The 22,504-nt window shown below is 33.0% G+C and overlaps 1 protein-coding gene across 7 annotated transcripts in view; it reads left to right on the top strand.

Annotated features, from left to right (window-relative positions):
• LOC126809837 (calcium-activated potassium channel slowpoke) overlaps window positions 1-22,504 on the top strand; it is an 82,304-nt gene that overhangs the window by 36,055 nt on the left and 23,745 nt on the right. For all 7 annotated transcript variants that reach the window (XM_050534642.1, XM_050534645.2, XM_050534643.1 and 4 more), the window contains exons 5-14: window positions 7,808-7,959; window positions 8,412-8,582; window positions 9,198-9,289; window positions 9,948-10,058; window positions 10,686-10,791; window positions 11,431-11,583; window positions 15,948-16,103; window positions 16,534-16,646; window positions 17,335-17,493; window positions 17,966-18,042. In XM_050534642.1, coding sequence (XP_050390599.1) covers window positions 7,808-7,959; window positions 8,412-8,582; window positions 9,198-9,289; window positions 9,948-10,058; window positions 10,686-10,791; window positions 11,431-11,583; window positions 15,948-16,103; window positions 16,534-16,646; window positions 17,335-17,493; window positions 17,966-18,042 — 1,290 coding nt within the window. The remainder of the gene's footprint in view (window positions 1-7,807; window positions 7,960-8,411; window positions 8,583-9,197; window positions 9,290-9,947; window positions 10,059-10,685; window positions 10,792-11,430; window positions 11,584-15,947; window positions 16,104-16,533; window positions 16,647-17,334; window positions 17,494-17,965; window positions 18,043-22,504) is intronic.

Raw genomic sequence — 22,504 nt, 5'->3', positions numbered from 1 at the left:
AAATGAAATTTACAGAGCTGTTTTGTTAAAGTCGGTTATTTCTGTGTCTCTGTGACCTGTATGTTTTAGGGTATATTGGTTAAAGAGGCATTATGTAAGAGAGAAATTTGCCTATTGCCAAGCGTTTTTCTGGCTTCAATTGTTATTTAGACATTTATTCAAATTGACAAGCTAATACAACTCTCTAGAAGATCTCTGATGGCTAGATATTGAGTGGATGCTGCCCCCCTAAAATCGAATTTAGCTGTAATTGCATTGTTTATGTAAGCTACGTACATGTACAAGCATAGATACATGTATAAATAAAATAAATTTAATACAATCCTAAAAAATAGTAGGATTTTCTTCTTCAATCTAAGGAAATTGTTAATCTTTGTTATATGCCAGCTGATTTGGTTACACTGGACACACTCTGTGCACTTATCATAATGATTTAGTTACACTGGAAACACTCTGTGCACTTATCATAATTATAGATCCGGAAATGAGTTTGTAAGTCTATGGACTCAATCTCTTCCTCATTATTCAATTAATTGTACATGCAATTAATTCTCAATGTTCATTTCTCATAAACCAGTTTATGTCGATAATCTAGCCATAATTGAAATGTACTTATATTACTATATTGGAAGAAGTATCACCGTAACCCGGGTATCATTTAATCTAGCACTAATTTCTTTCACATTCGTTTAATTATTATTTAATAATAAATGTCCAAATTACAATATAGTTTCTGTCCTATCCGCACAACTAGATGTTGTCCTTGACAGGCCCACCATCCTGCACCACTGACAAGGGGAAACCACGTTTGAAAATCCTGGAGACCTTTCTCGACCAACACTGGCATAGAACTCAGGACATCATGGTTAGCAAGCCAGCGCCTTAACCCAATGAGCCAACACAGCTCCCATTGAGTCTTAGATTTTCACTTTCTACACGAATAGTAGAGCAGACATGATAATTATTTTGACAACAATTTCTTTTTTGTATTACATTTGCGAAAACTGCATCGGCAGTTGATTAATGGTTTCCTTAAAGTAGCTGTATATTTTTACAGTAGGTGTGATATATATAGATCTATGTAGTAGATTTATTATATAGGTGCAGATTACAGCACAGCTGCTTGTATACATACTTACCCACATTATAATACAATATGTACCTAAATATAGAAACTATTATAAACTGTCATGAATACATGATCAAGAATGAACAAGTTTTAATAATAATGCAGTATTACACAACAGTATATGTAAATATACATGTATGATGCAATCGTATTTAAAATGGGCCCATCAAATATGTTCACGAACAATAAACTGGCGACATGACGAGCAGCACAAATCGATAAAATTTCAATTTAACAAATCTTTGCAATTTATACTGAACAGAATCAAACCATTTTTGGACTGATATTCGTATAAGAGATTCATCTTTCACAATATTGCAAAGGATTCTGGACTGACAATCAAACATCCCAAAGATATTAACAATTAACTGTAATTTATAAAGTTGATTCATGGCTATAGATGATGTCCAAAAAGCGCAACCACAGGCGCGTGTCCAGAGGGAAGGGAGCGGGGATGCATTGAACAAACAGGCATGTTAAGCATTGCCCGCCATTTTGGCCTCACATTACTCCATTCAAATCCCATACATCTATGTACTTGAATGAGCATAAATATTGTCTCAGGGCTTCTGATTTTTTTTTTAAAAATTTCAGCAATCCCCATGCCTTAGTGCCAAACTGGACATCTCCACCTTGGACATCCTCTGCTGCTCATATTCCTGAACACGCCCCCTGAACCATTGCAGTTCTAGTTCCTGCAGGTATAATAATGCACTCTTTAAAGAATATACTGGTACTATTATTTTGTATTCCCTAAATGGAGCCTTCAGTAACAGACTTCTAAAATAACAGAAAGTGTTTTTGGCGCTTAGTCCCTTTGAGATATGTGTTTTATTGCCTGTCTGAAATAAACCAGATGAGGCTCTTAAAGCAATATATTATGGCATCAGCTTCAGAATTATTCTCTGTTAATTTTCAAAGAAAAAAGAAATGAATGAATACATAGATGATTGAATTTATTTGGTCTTTGTGATATGCAGTGAATGATGATTACATAACATCAAACATTATTTAGGAGTCAAGATGACTGCTAATTGTTTTGATCAATTTATTTTTGTATTTTACCCTGGTAGAACAATAGGGGGGGTAGTTTTTAAGTCAATACTCTTTGTTGTAATGAATGTTATTTTTGCATTCAATCAAGAGAATACCAAAAGCTAAAGCACTAGAGGCATTTGTTGCTGTCTGCAGAAAATCATTTTAATAACCTTACACTGTCTAACACTATATAATAACCCTGGGATTACATTGTGTCCATAAAGAATGGTAACATATAGACTCTTGACATAAGGTGTGTTCTGTTGTTCTTACTTGGGTCTTTTGTGGCTTTAAGACAATAAAATTTTTATTTATTTAATACCTTTGTATGAATTCTTGAACCTTACCTATTCAAGTTCAATTTATTGAAATTATATTAAGAAAAGTCTACGATTTCATTAACTTCCCCCACAGTATTTTTCTACCTCTTTTCTCAACAATAGAAGTCAATTTTTATGCACCCATATTTTTGTGTGGATGTATATTTGCAGTGCCTCTATCGGTCCGGACATTCACATTTTGTTTGACACTCTACAGGTCACAATTTGATGAAAATTGAAATGTATGTTTATAACCCAAAGATCTTGGTTTCTTTTCATATTCGTTCATATTGTTCGTAACTTCCTGTATTATGGCCCTTGATTGTACAAAAAATAATGTTTTTAGCTTGTGGTTCCTCTAGAGGTAACAATTTTTATCCGATTTTAAAAACCATTCAAATAGATCAGTTGAGTTCGAATTTCGTGAAAATCAGTCAGCAACTCCAGACAAAATGGCCACTTCTCTTACACAAAATGTATTATGGCCCCTGATTGTCCAAAAAATAGTGTTTTTAGCTTGTTGACACTCTAGAGGTCACAATTTTTTTATCCGATTTTGAAGAACTTAAAAACTTAGTGGCCAGTCCCCGTACACAAAATAGTGTAAAAGTATGGAATACCAAGGTTGGGACCATCTAGAGGTCACAATTTTTATCTGATTTTTATAACACTTGAAGTGTATGTTTATATCCCAAAGATCTTGGTTCCTTTCTATATCTGCACATATCGGACTAACTTACTGGATTATTGCCCTTGATTGTATGAAAAATAATGTTATTGTCATGTGGACACTCTTAGAGATCACATTTTTTATCTGATTTTGATGAAATTTAAAATATATGTTTATCACAAAGGTCTTGGTACCTTTTCATATTGTCATATGTCGGACCGTAAAATCCTGGATTATGGCCATTGATTATACGAAAAATCGCTTTTTTTTTAACTTGATCTGTCCCTGTTTTGCTAAATGTTGGCTGTATCTGCCATGGCAACCCCTTGTTATTTATCTATTACAATCTGTATTTAGCCTAACATTGAAAACAGGTTTTTGGAATAATATTGATTAAAGTTTCTGGATTTAAGCTTTAAATTATCGACCAGACTCTTGCTGCCATTCTGATACCTGTATAAAGTAAAGCAAGGAATTGATGCATATTACCTTTCAACAGGTCCAGTTCAATATTTGTTAACCTATACTGGAATTTGTTAACATATAAGGATGTCACATAAATCTTTTGTTGTAGATATACGCCTAGCAATTAATATATTATTTATGTATTTAGGCACTGTAAATATTGACAACCCAATATCCCTTAAAAAGTAGAGAAAAGTGAGTTTTTTAGCCTGTTTACGAAGCTGTCTGAAAATACTGCTTCTGGGACTGGCGCAAACCGCCTGAGTCACCAAACTACATGTAGTATTTCATAGCTGTTCTCTTGACAGTTTGAGTCTCGACAGTGAACCATAGTTTAGCACAGTTTTCGGTAATACAAGTGCTAAATGGTTAATGTATTCATTACAAGTATATTGCATAATGATTTATTTTCATGTACTCTTACTTCAAATATTTGCAATTATTTATTAAACATCTATATTTTTTTCTTTTTCTAGATAAATGAGAAATTAATATTGTTTATGAAAGAAATGATTATTTGGTATTTGCTCACAGTATTAACAGCAGTATACTGTATTACTAGAATTACCATAATATCTTAAATACACCTTAAATAATTCATACAAGCCAGTTAATTAATAGTTTATGTTGTTATACTGCCAAAATAATAATTACTCTACTTAAAAACACATTCTTCAAATGTAAATAGCTGGTGAAATGATCGTAGGTTAAAAGCAGTGTTAAATGAGCCCTTTTGTTCCCCACCTTTCCAAAAAAGCAGGGGACTATTAAAATTGGTTCGTCCGTCTGTCTCTCTGTCAGTCACACTTTTTGGGACACTATAACTTTCCTTCTAATTGAGCTAGAATGTTCAAACTTGATTGGTCAAGACTTTGGAACATAACAAGTCCTCTTTTAATTGAGAGATGTTCATTAGGCGAAGGTCTTGACTGAGTTCAATGATTAATATTTCCTGTTAAAGCTTAGCAGAGCTAATTAGCAATTTCATTGGTCGATGCTTTGGTTTGGGACCAGATAACTTTGATTCTAACTGATGGAGAGTGATGAAACTTAGTGTATAGTTTCACTACCATGTACTTTAAAACCTGAGTTTGATAGTGAACATTTTATGCAAAGTCCCCTCAAAAATTAAAAGCTCAGTCGCTATCTGAAATTCCATTATATCTTAATTCACCCACTCCTCTGTGGTCTTATACTCTCTTATCACTATCATATTCACAGTTGTAATGAATCGCCCAGTTAGTAGTACCACTAGTGAGTGGGTCGTGGGGGTGACAGTTCTTACAAAATAGGTGAAATTGACAGGCAGATCTCTTGATTCTGTCCCATTGACTCCCATTTCTGACCCTCTCATTCACAAGAATTTGCTCCCAGCAATGACCTCATATGCCAGGATATTGACTCAAATTTTCAAAATTTACTCAGGTGAAGGCTCCCTCCCCCTCTCCTAGGAGCCCCCTTCAGGTTGCTCAATGTTATAGCCACTAGCCCAAAGGTTCACAAAAAATTAATAACAGAATCAAAAACAATAATAATATGATATGAACTTTATGTCAACTTAAATAAAACTGCTTTCTGGTGAGATAATGATCAGCGAACAACTATGTACGCAATGCGATCTATGTTCAACTGGGACGCTCAGTGTTATAGCCAATATTTTGTTGACATTCATCATTGGGTAGGTATGTGATGGCGTCCTAGATCTGAAATTTAATTCGAAGTTTTAAGTTTTGAAATTTTTAAACAAAATATTGTTCTCGAAACTGGAGTGGATGTTCATGTACCTTTAAAGAAAATTTAATTAAAATAATTTTTATGTAGACTCGTTTCAAAGATAAATCTATACACGTATTGATAAAAAAAAATATATATATATTGATCATGAATTGCTTCTTTCTTGTAAAAGACAATTAGAACTTCTAATTATTTATTAATTTCATTGATTGCTCATCTTCCATGGTTTATTATCTTATAGATTTTTTTTAGGTGTTGTCTTTACAACAGTAGTTTTTCATGGTTATGATACCAGTTCAGCATGGGTTTTGTTATTTAGAAACCCTGACAACCGGAAAACATTAGACAACAATATTTGTAAAAATGAATTATGAGCAAAAGAGTTGTTTCCCTTTTAATATGCAGTTTTACAAAAATCTTACATTAACTGTTTAGAAAATGTAGTTAGTATTCAAAAGAGCTTAAAGGGACAATAACACTCTTGCTGGCTTGACAGCTCCAGAAAATAAAAAATAGCCTTATTCTAAGTTCTAGATGTATTAGTGTCCTACCTGTTGTTTAAATTATCCATTAAATCCTATTTTACTTGTCCAGAGGGTTCAAAAATGTGTTTAAATCCAAGTCACATTTGAAAAGCTTTACGTCAGGCTTTTCAAATAATTTAGTTGAATTTTTCCAACTTTTTAAATTAGGTGTGTTAAGATGAAATTTGTATCATCAATTAATTGGAATATTGTAAAATAGTGCAATTTGTTGACCAGAATAAAGATTGGGACATATTATTCAGTTACAACAAGAGTGGAATTGAGCCTTTAAGTCTACTGGATTTGAGACATGACTTCCTTCTCACCTTAAATATTTACAGATGGAGATCTGATAACAATGTTTTGTTTGGTTTGTTTTTGTCATAAATAAATCTGTTTTAATCATTAACACCATGAAACAATTTGTTTGTGTTATTACACAGAAAAAATTGGAAGAAAACACTAATTAGCCTCCTCTGCTAGTGTCATCTTCCAAAGTACTTTATTTAAGAAAAGTAGACAATGCTTCAGTTAGTCAGTTCTGGCAAATGTGATTGCAAAAGAACATTTTTGAACTTTGATACATGAAAGATTCTGTACAGGCTTACTAACTGATTCAGGATCCAGTGAATTATTTAGTCTCAGCAGAAAAGAAGACAATCCGCCGCCCCCAGAAAATTCAGTTTCTGCCAGCTGAGTTTTATCATAAAGCTGATAGTGTAATATGACCATTTTTGTTGGGTCAGATTCGTAATGAAATGGGGTTTAACATCCTATTTTTCTACACCGACTGGACTAATGAAGACATGCATACACTAAACAGCGTGCTATGAGGGAAATTTTACCCAGACAGTCGTGCTACAGCCTACACTTATTTTGAATTCTGTCAGCGGTTCTGTTAAGTGCAAGAAATTGTCTGCATGGGACCGTGGTTTTTCCTACCATCTGAACATTGTCCTTGCCAGGCCCTCCGTCGTGCACCACTGACAAGGATTTTTCTCAGTCAAAACAGAGAGCAAAGCAGAGACCGTCTAGTTAGCATACACGCATCTTACTCACTGAGCCACCGCATCTTCCTTTTTTCAGATACAAACATGTAGATGACATATAATACATTTTTCCCAAAGGAACCTTCCTTAACAAATCCATTTTATTTCGCTGTATAGATTAATGCTGCTGAAAAATTGTCACAGAAATGAGACAACTTTAGGGAAATTTTTAACAAAAACCAAATACCTGTGGTTCTTCTGTACATAGGCCTATTGATATCTAAAGTATTAAGTTTTGACATCAGTTGCATAGTCAGCTTTAAGTATTGTTTTTGTGAAAGCGCCAACATGCTAGATTAAAATTTAAATATAGAGTTTGAGACTATAGATTTAAAAATACTTTATTTACCAAAATCAATTTCTTTGCAAATATTCTGCTTCTTCTTTTAAACTGCTTGACGGATATCAGCCAAATTTGGTTTGTTCCCTAGGGAGATAACTCATTTAAATTTGTTCACATGATGTTGATTAACGACAGGGTATTTAGACATTTTGGACATTTTCAACTTCTTGTTCATCTTTTGGATTTCATCAAATTTGGTAGATGTGTTGCTTGGATGATGCTTATATTCAACTTAAAGCGGATGTCTACAGATTTTCCCCAAGTTGGAGGTTGTTTATGGGCACCATGAAGCCTGTAAATTAAAAATACAAATGTAGATATTTTCTCTCTATTGCAAGATTTTAACATAGATATAGAAATTATTAATATATTGATAATTAATATAACTTATCCCCTGATAGGCAATTAGGTCCATTTAGACTCTTGTTATATCAACAATATACCAAAGACAGACTTTATTTTTAACACACTTAACAATGGAGAAAAAAAAAATTATAACAATATAATAATATATATTTAAATATATCTTTTCTAGGTCTGAGATTTCTGAGAGCTTTGCGACTGATGTCATTCCCAGATATTTTGACGTACCTTAATATACTGAAGACAAGTACAATGATACGACTGACACAAGTTGTTGCTTATTTTATCAGTTTATGGTTGGCTGCAGCAGGATTCGTACATTTGGTAGGTTGAAAAATTATTAACATAACAATAATTTATTCATTTATACAGCGCAACAAGATCAAGTTGATGGCTGCTCTAAGACTCTTTACAAACCTTAATATTTAACAGATTTCGTTTGCCTGTTTTGATGCTCAAAAGAAAATTGTAATTTCTTGTCTAGGTATATGTGAAAATTGAGCCAAATCGTTATGATATGATAATAATAATATGTTCATTAAAGTAGGTGCCAAAACCCCTTTAGTAAGTTAAATGGATGGATTTAATGCATCCCAATTCGATATTAGCTGTATGCTACTTGTCCCTTTTTTGGACCTTCTTCACATTCGTCAAGGTAAAACCATTTAGCTTAATGCATTGATATTATGACATTGGTAAGTACTACTCGTCTGATGTAATACCCAAATTTGTTATTTTCTATATTTCATTCGGTTTCTTTTGGGGTTTTTTTGCAGGTTGAAAATTCAGGCGATTTTTTCTTTAATTTTTCCAATCCACAAAAATTGACCTATTGGGAGTGTTTATACTTTCTGTTGGTTACCATGTCAACAGTTGGATTCGGAGATGTCTATGCTACAACCGTATTAGGAAGAACATTTATTGTTTTCTTTATATGTATCAGTATCGTAAGTTTTTATTTACAGTTACTTTTAAAAACACCTTATTAACGATTGATTACTTAAAAAAACAGGGGGGGGGGGGGTAGTGCTGGGGTTTGATGGATGATTGTGCTGTCAGCTTGTATGACTATTGCATACCACTTTTGATAATGATACCTTCTTTTCCACTCTTTTCAAAAATCTTTCTTCTTCTATTAATGTTTAACGTCTGCTTCCACGGATGGTGATATCACTGACAAATGTTTTATTTTATTATGCTTAGTTCACACGCAGGGGTCTTTCCTGTGGGTTAAGAAGGCGGCCCTATCTCCTAGCTGGAGTTTGAAGCGCAACACTCTAGATCACTTGGCCATCCAACCCCTCTTTAAAAATCCCATTGCTAGATTTGCTTAAATACTCATATTGAAGCAAGGGTTTCTTATGAAGTAAGCAGTTGAATGACCTCATGATGAAACACATGTGCACTATTATCAATGGAAGTTATAGGTTCGAAGGAAAGTATTGAAACCCATGTTTGTTCCGAAATGACCTAGTTGAGTGGATGTTAAACCCTCTCTCTCATGTCTCATGAAGCAAATTATAACAGAATTGGATACAATTACATAAAATTATATATTTTAGGGTTTGTTTACCAGCTTTATACCTGAAATAGTAGAAATTTTAGGCAGACGCCAAAAATATGGCGGAACATATAAAAAGGAAAGGGGGAAAAGGTAGTGTGTTTTTATTGGTGTTTGTTTCATTAAAATTTTACAACAGGAAAGTTCCATAGTATATTTCAGTCAGTAGAAAAGTGTTTATTCTTCCCGATGCATTAAAATTCTCGGAAATCCAATGTATACCACATAGGCGTACGGGCCGCCCCCCCATTTTGGGCACCAAATGCTGGGAAAATTTGGGCACACAATTGTACTTTGTAAAAGTTGTATAAAATAATATTGCGTTCTTGAATGTGTCCAATTTAACATTTTGGGCACCAAATGCTGGGAAAATTTGGACACACAATTGTACTTTGTAAAAGTTGTATAAAATAATATTGCGTTCTTGAATGTGTCCAATTTAACAGCGAATTTATTATTATTATGTAACATACTAAGAACCTAACTACATCTTTTGGGCACCAACCACCACCGCCCCCCCAGTCAAAAATTTCCCCGTACGCCTATGGTATACCATTGGCAGTACGTTGAAGATCCCCTGGCAGTTGTAGTTTGAATTCAGAATAGTAAAATGTTAAACCCCATTTCATTTCATTTCTGATCTCTACAAAATCCAACAGATCACTTTTAGGAGTTTGACTGTGTTGAATTATAACAGTAATCAGGACATTATGAACCGTTTTATTATATGATCAAATATATTTTATTTCAGACATATTGTTGTTTGTGGGCATATTACTTACGAATCTGTTCAGAACTTTTTAAAAGATTTTCTACATAAGGATAGAGAGGATGTTGATGTAGAAATTGTCTTTATACATAAGTAAGTTTAATATGTATATTTAATGTGGTGCTTATATGCATTTTTGAAGTAATCTCTTGATGTTAAGATACCGGTAGTTATCACATCTTGATGACAGTAACCACCTTGCACTTGGAATTTCTATAATCAACTCTTAGAACCCAAAATGTTGTAAACTGGCTTTGACGTTCTATCCTATCGTCCCAAGATGTCGATTTTGCGGCTTGTGGGCGTGTCTTCTGACACGCTTCCAAAACATTAACAAAATAGCCAATTAAAATGCCAGTCAACTTACTCCGGGTCTGGTGTAATAGCGACTTCCCTCTACTTGTTTACATTTCGATTTTCGGATATCTTGCAATGAATTATGTGTTCTAAACGACAAAATACAACAGATGCACTATAGCTCTTACCAAGATATTGATGGGTCAGATTACGGCAGTGAAAGTGATTTTGAAAGTGAACCAAGATTCTGACAAAGATAAGAAAGAAAATGACAGCTATGATAACACTAGTAGAAAGGAATAGGTTTTCATATATAAATGTAAGCATAAGGTAGGTATCAGAAATATAGAAATGACTTGTATAAGAAGAAAGGGAAGAGCTTTTTATATACCTTCATATACATGTAGTTATGATTTATTTCAGGGGTTTACCAGATTTAGAATTAGAAGGTTTATTGAAAAGACATTTTACTCAAGTTGAATTCTTCCAAGGAACAGTAATGGATGCTAATGATCTAGAACGAACCAAGGTTAGTTGTACACATCCTTCACCTACTTTACCTATTTATATCATTATCATGATATTAAGTTGTTTTCTTGAACTAAGTATGTATCAGGAGAAATTAAGTTTGGTATGGCAAGGGTAACTCTTAGACCCTCTGTCGGCTGTTGATAACATTGGTGTAAGATTACTTAGAGGCTTTCTCGTACTGCAAAACAACACTCTGTTTTGCTCCCTATATAAAAAAAAATACAATGTTGGTCACCAGTAGGAAAGTTCCTTAAGATAACAGAAATTGCCTATAAGTATTACATCCATTGACTATTTTAACTCTGCTGTGCCAGTTAAATAAGAATTGGTCTTTTGATCAGTCATTGTCTCGTGACCACAGGTTTCACTTTCAGTCATTTTTAAGGCATGTATATTGACTGACAGATAAATTTTCAAGCCGGCCACTATCACTGCCAGTCCGGCAAATATAACTGAAACAAGAGTTGCTCCTGACAGCTGAATACTGCCTGTCTGCACTTGACCCCCATATTATTGGTTCTGGTATCGTAGTCTTTTCCAGAATCAAACCAATAATAAGATAGATTGGATATGGATCTGAAAAGTTTTGTGTGGAAAAGAAACTCAGATTTATGTATATTTTAATTTTATATTACAGATTCGATCAGCAGATGCATGTCTGGTATTAGCTAATAAATATTGTCAGGATCCTGATCAAGAAGATGCATCTAATATAATGAGAGTTATCTCTATAAAAAATTATCATTCAGACATCAAAGTTATAGTACAATTACTACAGTATCATAATAAGGTATTTATTTACATAATTTTACATAATCTTTATAAAACAACATTTGAATTTGACTTACTAATCAAATTAATATTTATTTATGAAATTACCTCTCATAAGGATTTAGGAACCAAGAGTTAAAGATGCATTATGTTTGACCTTAAATGTTATAAAAATCATTAATTAGACATTTCGTCGCCTGAAAACCATATTGTTCTATTTCCAATTACCTCTGTTTTGAGAAAAATGAGATCAAATGTTTGACACTGTACATTTGTTTATATTATTGGCCATCAGTTGTTTATTATTTTACATCACATGCATATGAATTATACCTGAATTTGGAGCATCAATTTTAGATGAAATAATGAGAAATAAAGCTAAAAAACGATTTTTTTGTTTGGAAATAGAACATTTTCCTAAATCTGAAATCGTTCAAACTGAAATCCAAAATGTTCTATGTCCATTATATATGCATATGAACATGCACAGGAAATGTAACTGGTAATTTTATCCAATTATGGGTGTTTAAGAAGGGGGAAGCTCACGTGTTCGCTATAGACTATAAGGTCTGTCATTTAGTGGCATGATTTCGAACCCAAACTTGACTTGTACGTGACAAAAAGTTGGCTCGCTTACCCAACCTCGTGTGTTTTCTAAGCCCCCCCCCTCCCCCACTATACCCCTCTAAGCACATGGGTATTATCAGAATAAAATGGTATCATGTTTGCTCTCTCTCTCTCTCTCTCTCTCACTCTCTCACTCACTCACTCGATCATAGTTAGAGGCCATGAAAACCTCCTTGACCGGTTCAGCTTTATAATAATAATAACAGATTAATTGAACTAAATGTTTACTAATATTGTAATATCTGACATTTAATACACAGAGATTGAAAAAATTATTAGCATGCATGTCTGGTTCTTGGAACTTGGAACTCCTGGTAGATCAGTTTCAACATCAGTCTCAACTAAGAACATTAAAATACATTCCATATGATGTAGTCTATAGATGATACATGAACAATATAAAAGAAATAGACTTCAATATAAACATCAGTGTCTTGACGATCATTAATAACATCTTATTCAGTCAATTTAGACATAAAGACTTTATCTTTTGGTGTCATAAACTTTAACATAGCTCTTAAATCTTTAATTTTTTCTTGGGAAAGTTGCATCTTCTTGTGGATACATTTAACAGCTGGCCACCTTTCTGGTGAAGAAAGACGTCTCTTCATATTTTGTGAACGTATGGAGCAACTGTTTGCAGTGTGTCCTTCTTCGAAGGATAATTTATATTCTATTTGATATGTCGCATCTTTACGGTATGAAATCTGCTTAACTTTCGAAAATGGTACACTTCTAAAGTTTAGAAGCTTGGATGATTCCAGATAGTTCTTGAAATGACCCTCCCTCATTTGAATAATTGTAACTGGTTTTCTCATACAGGTTTTCAGACAATTCATCACCCCAAGAGGACTGAATGTTTCTTGTTGCGAAAGTCGTCGTTCAATACAGCTGTGAATACTATCTACTTCTTGGATAGCTGAATGTCCGGGTTCACAATATTTCTGATGAATGACATCTACCTGGTGCTTTTGCAGAAAGTCTTTAAGGGAAAATGCTATAGCTGAATTTCTATTTTGGGGAACGCAAGAGTCTGACCAAAGCGTGATTGTTTTGGGATTGTATTCTTCCACGATTTTTTCGAGTATGACAATTAATGCACTGGCTATCTCATTTGAGCCTCTACCGGCCAATTTTTCATGCCATATAGCACAGTAAGCACTGGAGTTGGAAGAGCAATGAGCTGTCAGATTATACACACTTAATTTTCTGCGGTAGAAGAAACTTGAAATATTTGCTCTAGGACATGATATTACATTCTCTAAGTCGAAGCAAACAACCATATCTGTTCCTTGTCTATCATTGTCTCTTTCAACTTTCGTAGCAAGTTTTGACTCTACATGTTTTCTATTCAATTCAATAATTTCCTCATCTAAAAGATTACACCTTTCTTTCATTCTAAATTCTTCACATTTATCACATCTATCTTTTTTGGGTGAGAAAAAGCTGAGATTAAATTCTGTATTGAATATTTGTCTGTAAATATGCTCCTTAACAGAATCTTTTCTATCTTGTTCACACCTTTCAAGATACAACCTGTACATCTTCGTGATACTGAGATCATTCTCAAGGTATTCTTTTGTAGTTGATTGTCTACAGTAGTGAGATTCTATTTTTGGGAATGATCGAATATGCTCGCGTACAAAATCTTTATTTTCTTGATTTATTCTATCCTTTGTTTTACTTCCTCTTTGATCACCACACATCGGTGTTGAAGAAGCGGTATCATGTTTTTTTTCAAAGTAGTAGGAAATTCTCCGTTGGGATATATCAAGAGTTGACAAATAAAAGACCTTGCAAACTCTTATTTTAGAGTCCTCAATATAGAAATTGTAAATATAAGAAAATGTTCTCCTACTTTTATCTTTAGATCTATTTCTGGATTTAACTGCCCTGTCTATTGTTTTTGAGTAGAAATGGTTCTTTTCGTTGTCATTTAAAGACCAAAACGCAGCAAAAATGTTTTGCCTATCTAAGTGTGATACCTTGGTACAACATTTAAATTTACAGCTCCCTACACAATCCTTTTTTGTTTTAACATTTCGTTTGGGAATAGCTTGACCTCTAGAACCTGTATAGGCTTCTCCAGCTTGCCTTTGACGTTTCCGTTCACATTTTTTCCACTTGTTTATATCCCTTTTTCTTTTTCTTGATCTTATATTTTCGTCATCATTATTTCGATCTGTACTATTATTATCATTACTTTGGGATTTATCGCTATCAGAATTCTCTTCATCATCATTTGGCACCCATTCATCAGTACTAACATCGGCTGGGGAATCTAAAATTTCATCAGTAGATATCTCAGCTGGTGAACTTGAAACTGGAGATTCAACAGATTGGAATATCTGTATATCACTTTGTGTATCCCCTTTTGAAGGGTGTAGGCCTAGTTCTATGACTGGTTCAACTGCTTCAAAATCAGCTTCTTGTTCTTCGTCATCTTTTGTTATCATGGATAAAACATCATTGAAGTCTAAGAAAACTGACATTTTGAGTTTAATGTTCCTGAAATATAAACGAAATGAAATTGGGTTTAACGTTCAGTTTGGAATGTAGATTAATTGATATATAAGATGAAATGATTGATAATTGTTCTATGTGTATTGCAACTCTTATTATTATCTCTTCTATACTTCACATCCATAGTGTTCTATCTCCATAAGTAAACAAATGCATCATTTTAACACAGATGTCTAAAGTAAATTAAAATATAAAGCATCAGTACAAATCCTTGGATCAAAAGGATTTGATAGGCATGAAAAGTGTTAGAAACATCAGATAGGTGTTAAGAAAAATCAAATATTGTTACCTGACGTTTGTACTTTCCCTCCAACAGAACTTCAAAACCAATTTATACTATCTCCAAGTAACGTGACAAATCTGACATTCGTCATTGGTTAATCACATAGAACACTCTAGAATTCATAGAGGGCTAAGAAAGTGGAGATAGTACGGTGATAATTGTTGAGAAATCACCTCTATTTTCATATTTAAGGCTAAAAATTTCATAAATAGATAGAATAGAGCCTAATTTGGCGGTAAAGGGCAATAACTCCAATTTTACCAAAAGTGGACATAGAACACTTTGGTTTTCAGGCGACGATTTATTTACATGCCAAGCCCATAATTATCTCTCTAGACTATTGGATGATTGAAATTTTCTACAGATTTAAACATGATCGCAAGTTAATGATTTAATTAAAAAATGGATAATTGAGAATTTTTCTACTATCGTAACAACAGTAGCAATAACAATCTATACTACACCATAACTCTGATCAGAATTAAGTAATTTGACTGAAATTTCCAATATATTCCCTTTTCATTATCTATCTTTTAACTATTTTACCGAGAACTGTCAGCTCTCTACATAATGCATCTTTAATCTGATTCAACATCAGTTTTCCAAATGAATGAAGGGGACGAGTTAGGAACCTGACTTTTCTGGATCGAAAACTTGGTATGGGCCGAGAATAAAATATTGGGACTTTTCAAGTCTGCTGGTTCTTACTTTCACGAGAAGCAGCTGCATGGCTGACAAGAAATGTTATTAGGTTTTGACAAAAATACAAATTGGTAGTGTAAATCAAAGATCCCTTGGCTGTTTGAATTCAATTTGTATTTTAGTCTCAAAATGTTGATAAGACATTGATCATAATCCATTCCAAATAGATGGAAGTGGTCCTAAGTGTTCCACAAAGAGTAAGCATATTTTTATAGTTTTGGTGATTATTTATTTGGTTATATTTACAGGCATATTTACTAAATATACCAAGTTGGGATTGGAAGAGAGGAGATGATGCTGTTTGTGTTGCTGAGTTAAAACTTGGTTTTATTGCTCAAAGTTGTCTAGCACCAGGCTTCTCTACATTAATGGCCAACTTATTTACAATGAGATCTTTTAAAACGGTAATTCATTAACTTTTAAGTCATGAGAATTCACATAAGAACTATATAAGAAGTATGTATAATTGACTATGATCGCAGTGGGGGTTGCAATGTCTTGCCTAGTTTGTGTCTTGTCCGCAGGTTTGTCTTTTCTGCTTTGTTTGTATGTAGTGGGATCCCCCTGCACTTACTATTAGGTTGAAGAATGCATGTGAGAACTATACAACAAGTATGTACAAATGACCATGATCATGAAATAAATGAAAATAAAAATTTATGTCATCAATATTACTAATGATATTGAAGCAAAAGAAAACAATAAAACTCCCAGAGAAGTGAAAATTAGATGTGTTCTTAACACTTGAACAAATATAAAATGTTGAATGATGTTTATTATTATGAAGCATTATTGTAGAATGTTTAACTGTATAATTATGATGTATTATTGTAGAATGTTGAATTAAGTCAATGGCAGACAGATTATATGAGAGGTACAGCTATGGAGATGTATACAGAATATTTATCTAGTGCGTTTAATGGTTTAACATTTCCTGAAGCTGCAGAGTAAGTAAAACTAACAAACTAAACTTGAGACCACAAGAAATATACATTTATTTAATAACACTCTTCATAAAATGGACGAGTCAGAAGAAGAGTTTAATAATACAGATCATCAAAAAGAACTATTGGTCCTAAAATTAATGAAATTGGTCAGTCCAGAAGTTCAGTATATTTGATTTGTATTTGCTAACAAAAGACATTATATAACCTACATTTTGGGGATTTTAAATTTTAAACAAAACTGTTCAGTCCATATTTTGTTGAATTATAAATATTGAAAATCTATACGAACCTTCTGTCTTGTTAAACCATAACCGTGCGTTAAATCAAAATCTAATGGCAATTATTTAATTCCTCTTGATTGCCTCATGTACACACATACCCCAATCTTTAAAATTAAGATTTCTTTTTTGGGTGCTAAGGGCTTGTAACCTCGGCACTGACTGAGAAAAATCTCACGAGTTCCCAAGGGGTAGCCCCTGCCAAACGTTGCCTTGTTATTTGGACACGTTGGTATTAACATAAAATAAAACTTTTGGCAGTACTGATTAAGTGAAGAGTAAGCAGAGACACGGTGAAAATTCTCCTCTCTTGCATTGCACATGTGTCCACAGAAAATTGAATGTTGGTATGAAAATGAATATTGTGTTGATGACACATTTAACACCATTCCTTTTCTATGTTTTTACAGGTTATGTTTCTCGAAGTTAAAGTTGTTATTATTGGCTATAGAAGTACGACAAGAAGAAACCAGAGAGAGTACGTTAGCTATTAATCCCGGTCCAAAAGTTAAAATAGAAAACGCTACGCAAGGTTTTTTTATTGCTGAATCAGCAGAAGAAGTTAAAAGGTAAACAATGAAAGAACTTCAATAAACATCATATATTAGGTCATGTATTTATATCTATAGATTTTATTTTAAAATACCTGACAAATGAATGGAGTTAATACAAAATGTCAATCATGGCTATAATTTTATTGATGGATACAAAATGAACTGTATTGACATTTTAGATCAATTGTAACACACACTTGTAACCGGGGGGCCTGGGTTCGATTAGTTGGATGCGAAAATTCTTCAGGATTTTCCAGTCTGGTTTTCCAAGGTCAAAAGTGCAGGACAGTTTATACCACTGGTAGCACGTTAAAGATCCCCTGTCAGTTGGAAATTGAAATAAGAATAGTCTGGGAAAACTTTTTCTCATAGGACACTGCATGGCATATGCCATCTTCATTAACTCGATGCAGAAAAACAAGATGTTATACACCTCATATCATTTGTAACACAAAGCGGCATTCTGATATGTATTCTTAAATTTCAGAGCTTTTTACTATTGTAAGAATTGTCATAATGGTGTTACTGATGTAAGAGCTATAAAGAAATGTCGGTGTAGACCATGTAAGTATATATATTATAACTATGCAATTAGTATAGGATTATAACACTTATCATAGATTATATATATATATAGGTACTGGATAAGCTGTAGATAATCTGGTATAAGATTAGTATATCGGATATCTTTAGTCTAATAAGTAGAAACATGTAATACAGTGTTAGTTTTAAAGGAGCTAAGTCTCTAACTCAATATCATCCAAAATCTTCAACATTTAAAACACGAATTATTTGTCAATTTAAAACAACATTGATGCTGTGATCTTACCGGAAAAGGGTGGGCTTCTGATATCCAATAAGACAAAATAAATATTTTACCATTGGTACACGAATAGTGTACCGTAATGCGTTTCAGCCCCAGTTCTAGCAAGAGACTAGAGGAACGAGGCTAGACATATTGCACCAAACCAAACGGCTTATGTAGACTGGAATAACCAGACGCTAGGAATTTGCACTCGATTGAGACTGCTGGCTTATTTCACGGAACATAACTGATTTGAAATTAGAGTAAAAACGGAAACGATTGAATGTAAATCAGTTTATATACATTCATATTACGGTATTATATGAGTTGCGACCCACTTGTGTCAATTTCTAGGTCCCAAATATGAGCGATTTAGCTCCTTTAAGCATAATGACTCTTACACCTGCGTAACTGCTGCCAATTTGGACCTACTGCAGTTCCTAGAATGCTTCATGATGGTGCTAAACTGTCAGTGTGTTATTTTATGCTCATGAAAAAATAACCTGTATAATATATATGATTTATCTAAATTATTTTAAATTTGGTGGCAGGTGAAAAGTAAAACTTTTAAACCACAAAGTGTTCTTTTAAGACACCTCTTCATAAAAGTGTGATTAATAAGCTGATATTATGAGATACGGTAAACATTTTTCACCAGATAAGTTTAAATATTTATTGCAGTAGGTTCAAATGTTATTTCAGTTATATATACCATCAGAACTGTAGCTTTTTCTCCTTGCCTTATAAATAAACTATATAGTAAATATTGATAATAATCAAATTACATCAATATAATCCAGTTATCTTTTAGATGCTTATGCTATATATATAGATATCTATTTGTATTTTCTTGTTTTACATATTATTCATTTTGATTTGGTTTGCGTTAGTCTATGTAAAGTATAAGTAAACTCAGTGTATCAGTCTTAAGGTGAGCAATGGAGCTCAAACAAGCAAATGTACGCAATCTGATAGTGAGGAGTAGGATGTTTGTGCATGTTAAATGATTTGATATCATATGATATAGCCTTTCCATTTAACTTTTCGCAAACATCTTAATGAGTAGGTGTTTTCCCTCTCAGTTGTTTTACCATCTTTCTGATGCCTTACAAACAAAATGAAAATTGCTTTTAATGAACCTTCGTGTACATGTATACTTGAAAGAACATAAACCGTGAAAGCATTTTCGAAATCAACTTATAATTATTATGTCTATTTATTATTTAGTTCTAGATTAGTATTTTCCATTAAAACACAGTAATGATATACCTTACAATATTCTTTATACATAGATCAATTTATATTCACTCAAAACACAGTAATATTTAACTTAGAACTAGAACGTTCTTTTTATAAAGGATGGTGGCAAAATTTCAACACTTGCATCCAAACGAATAGCTCACCTGCCCATCCTCAACGACAGAGTATGAAAATGTTGACACAGATGGATTTTGATGCAAGTTTCCCAGTTAACATTGATCGTTAGATTTACATAAAGTTTACGTCATTTTGGTTAGCGTCCAATAGTGGTAAAATGTTATTGTCAAATTTACGTTACTTTTAACTGATAATGGTTATGGTTACTTTTACGTCAGAAAATGACGTAAATCTAGCGTAAAATTTATGACGGTTTTCTAACCAATTTTTTCGCTTTGAATGATTCTGGATTAAATAACCATGCCAGTGTGTGCACATGCTAACAGTTGATAATCGGTCGGAATTCAGACATAATGACATATGTATTATTGGTTATAATTCTAATGTTAATCTAAGTCCAAATAACCGACATTTAATATATCATTTTGTATCTGCGGTCTTGTTCAATCCACCCACCTAGTTCCAAGAATTGTTTGGACACAAGTGTTGAAATTTTGCAATAATCTCTTATACATAGATAAATTTGTTATTTAAAGCAGACAGTAGATTTGATTATTTTTATTTTATTAAGTGGCACTGTTCAAGAAAGGAGCGGCTGCTATTTTAGGTATTTGTATCTGATAGTGATTACCGTAGTATTTATAGTAGGCTTAACTTCTGCTATAGTATAGATAGCTCATCATTCCAATAAATATGTTTTTTCTTCTATGTTCATTGTCAATCTGCTATTCTCTATCACTGTGAAGCTATTATTTTTGGTGTCCATGCCAAAAATACAAATTCTTTCATTTCTCAGTCTTTACTTGCTCTTTTGATCAATTGGAAATGAAAATCACTTTATTTCAGACTTTCTTTGAAATCTTTTCACATTTATGAATCATTATGACAAATAAATTATGTATATTCTCTTAGTTATTATAAACTTTTACGATTTCTTTCAAAATGAATATGTCTTAAGGGTGTTGAGTAGTCTAAGATATGCACTTGTTCCATGTGTGAAATAACTCAGAGCAGTAAGAAAAAAAATATTTATAGCAAACGAAAAGGTTTCCCTGACTTAGATCAGTTGTTGAATAAATTATGACGTCGTACACATTGATCATATGATCTGCAGTAAACAATCATGGCTGCCTCCAGAAACAGTTTCACTTTCACACTGGATGATTTATCCCAATTAAGTCACGTGACCAGAAGGAATTCTCTCTATGACGTGATTATCCATGGTTTACCATCTATCAAAATTGGAACATCACTGAGTTTCTTTTCTTGATGGTCGAAGACTATCATATTTGAATGTATAAAATGATTGTGAGTGCAGTGGGGTAGTGCACTGAAGTAAATATTTGCTTTTTACATCCGAATTGTTGTATTTTTAAACTTGTTGTGAACGTATTCAAAGAATTTACCAAAAATCACAAAATCTCGCTTGAAGGTAAATAATGAACAAAGATTTTAATCAACTTTTGAGTAGATATTTATTAACGTCTTTGGTGTCGAAATGTCGCTTATAAATAACCTCCTCTTTCAAACTACTGGAGGGATTATCAATAACTCTTTTTAGCATGAACTTATAGAATTTTGAAGAAAACTCATCTTTTTTTGCCATTTCGATAGATACTAGACAAACCATGCTCTATAGCCAAAATGTGACCCACATCTTTCTTGGGCATGCATTTAGCATTGTTCATGCCAAATTTGAATAAAATCCATGCAGGAATAACTGAGAAAATTCAGCACCCTTTATTATCATGCTCTTAGGCCAACTTTGGAACAAAGTTGGTAAATAAAATTGGTATTTCTTTCATGATTAATATGTAGTTTATCACCCCAAATAACAGAAAATGTCATATCTTATGAACAAAACTTAACGGTGCTAGCTTTAAAATGTGCATTTTAGAGTACGCAATGCCCTGAAAACTGTTCACTGTTTTTATTTATCTTAACTCCTACATGAATTTTTATGACAAATTAAAATTATGTATTCTGTTTGTTATTTTATTCATAAACATCCATTCTTTTTTTTTGACAAATACTTAACAATCTCTTTCAAAATAAGTCACTTAAAACTTTTTACATCCGTTTTTTTCCCATGTGAATCTTTTTGACGAATACTTAACAATCTCTTTCAAAATAAGTCGCTCAAATCTTTTTACATCCATTTTTTTCCCATGTGAATCTTTTTGACAAATCATTTCATTTGTATTCTAATTTGTTGATATAGATGTCATTAGAACCAAAGCACTGCCGCTACTTGTAAATGGTCCATGACCCCCCCCCCTCTTTCCATATAGAACTAGCTTTATTTTAGTGTAGATTATACAAAAACTAGATGTGTCTCTAGATTACGGAATTGTTTATTTAATAGTAAACAGTTTGATAGTTAAATGTACTGTTACTTATTATTTAGTAAGATTTTATTTATATCATGAATCATTAGACTATTTGCAGGAAGAAATCATTTGTGACTTTTAGCTTAAGTGGTGTGTAATATTTGATTGAATGTTCTTGTTTTGATTTCATAGTTTTGAAATAATCGTCATATATGTTTATCCATCAATGTTTTCATGTACTTTAAAGAAGGTGAAGGTGATTTATTGGATACCTTTTTGTTTAACTTTTGAGGTTTAAAATAGCAGCACATATCAGCCCACATCAATTCACCTGTGGAGAGAGTATATAAAATCAAGAAATAGACATGCTGACTCAATATTTGAATGTCTTGTTCTCTATAGACCTTTCTAGTCTCTAATTGATGCTGTTTCAAGCACCTCGTCCATATAATTAATAGCTTCTACATCCGTTAGTCTGCATCCGTAACATGAGCTTTAAAAAATTTGACATTTT

The sequence above is a fragment of the Patella vulgata genome, chromosome 2 (assembly GCF_932274485.2).
Source record: "Patella vulgata chromosome 2, xgPatVulg1.2, whole genome shotgun sequence".
Classification (NCBI taxonomy): domain Eukaryota; kingdom Metazoa; phylum Mollusca; class Gastropoda; family Patellidae; genus Patella; species Patella vulgata.
This window is presented reverse-complemented; position numbering and strand designations above follow the sequence as displayed.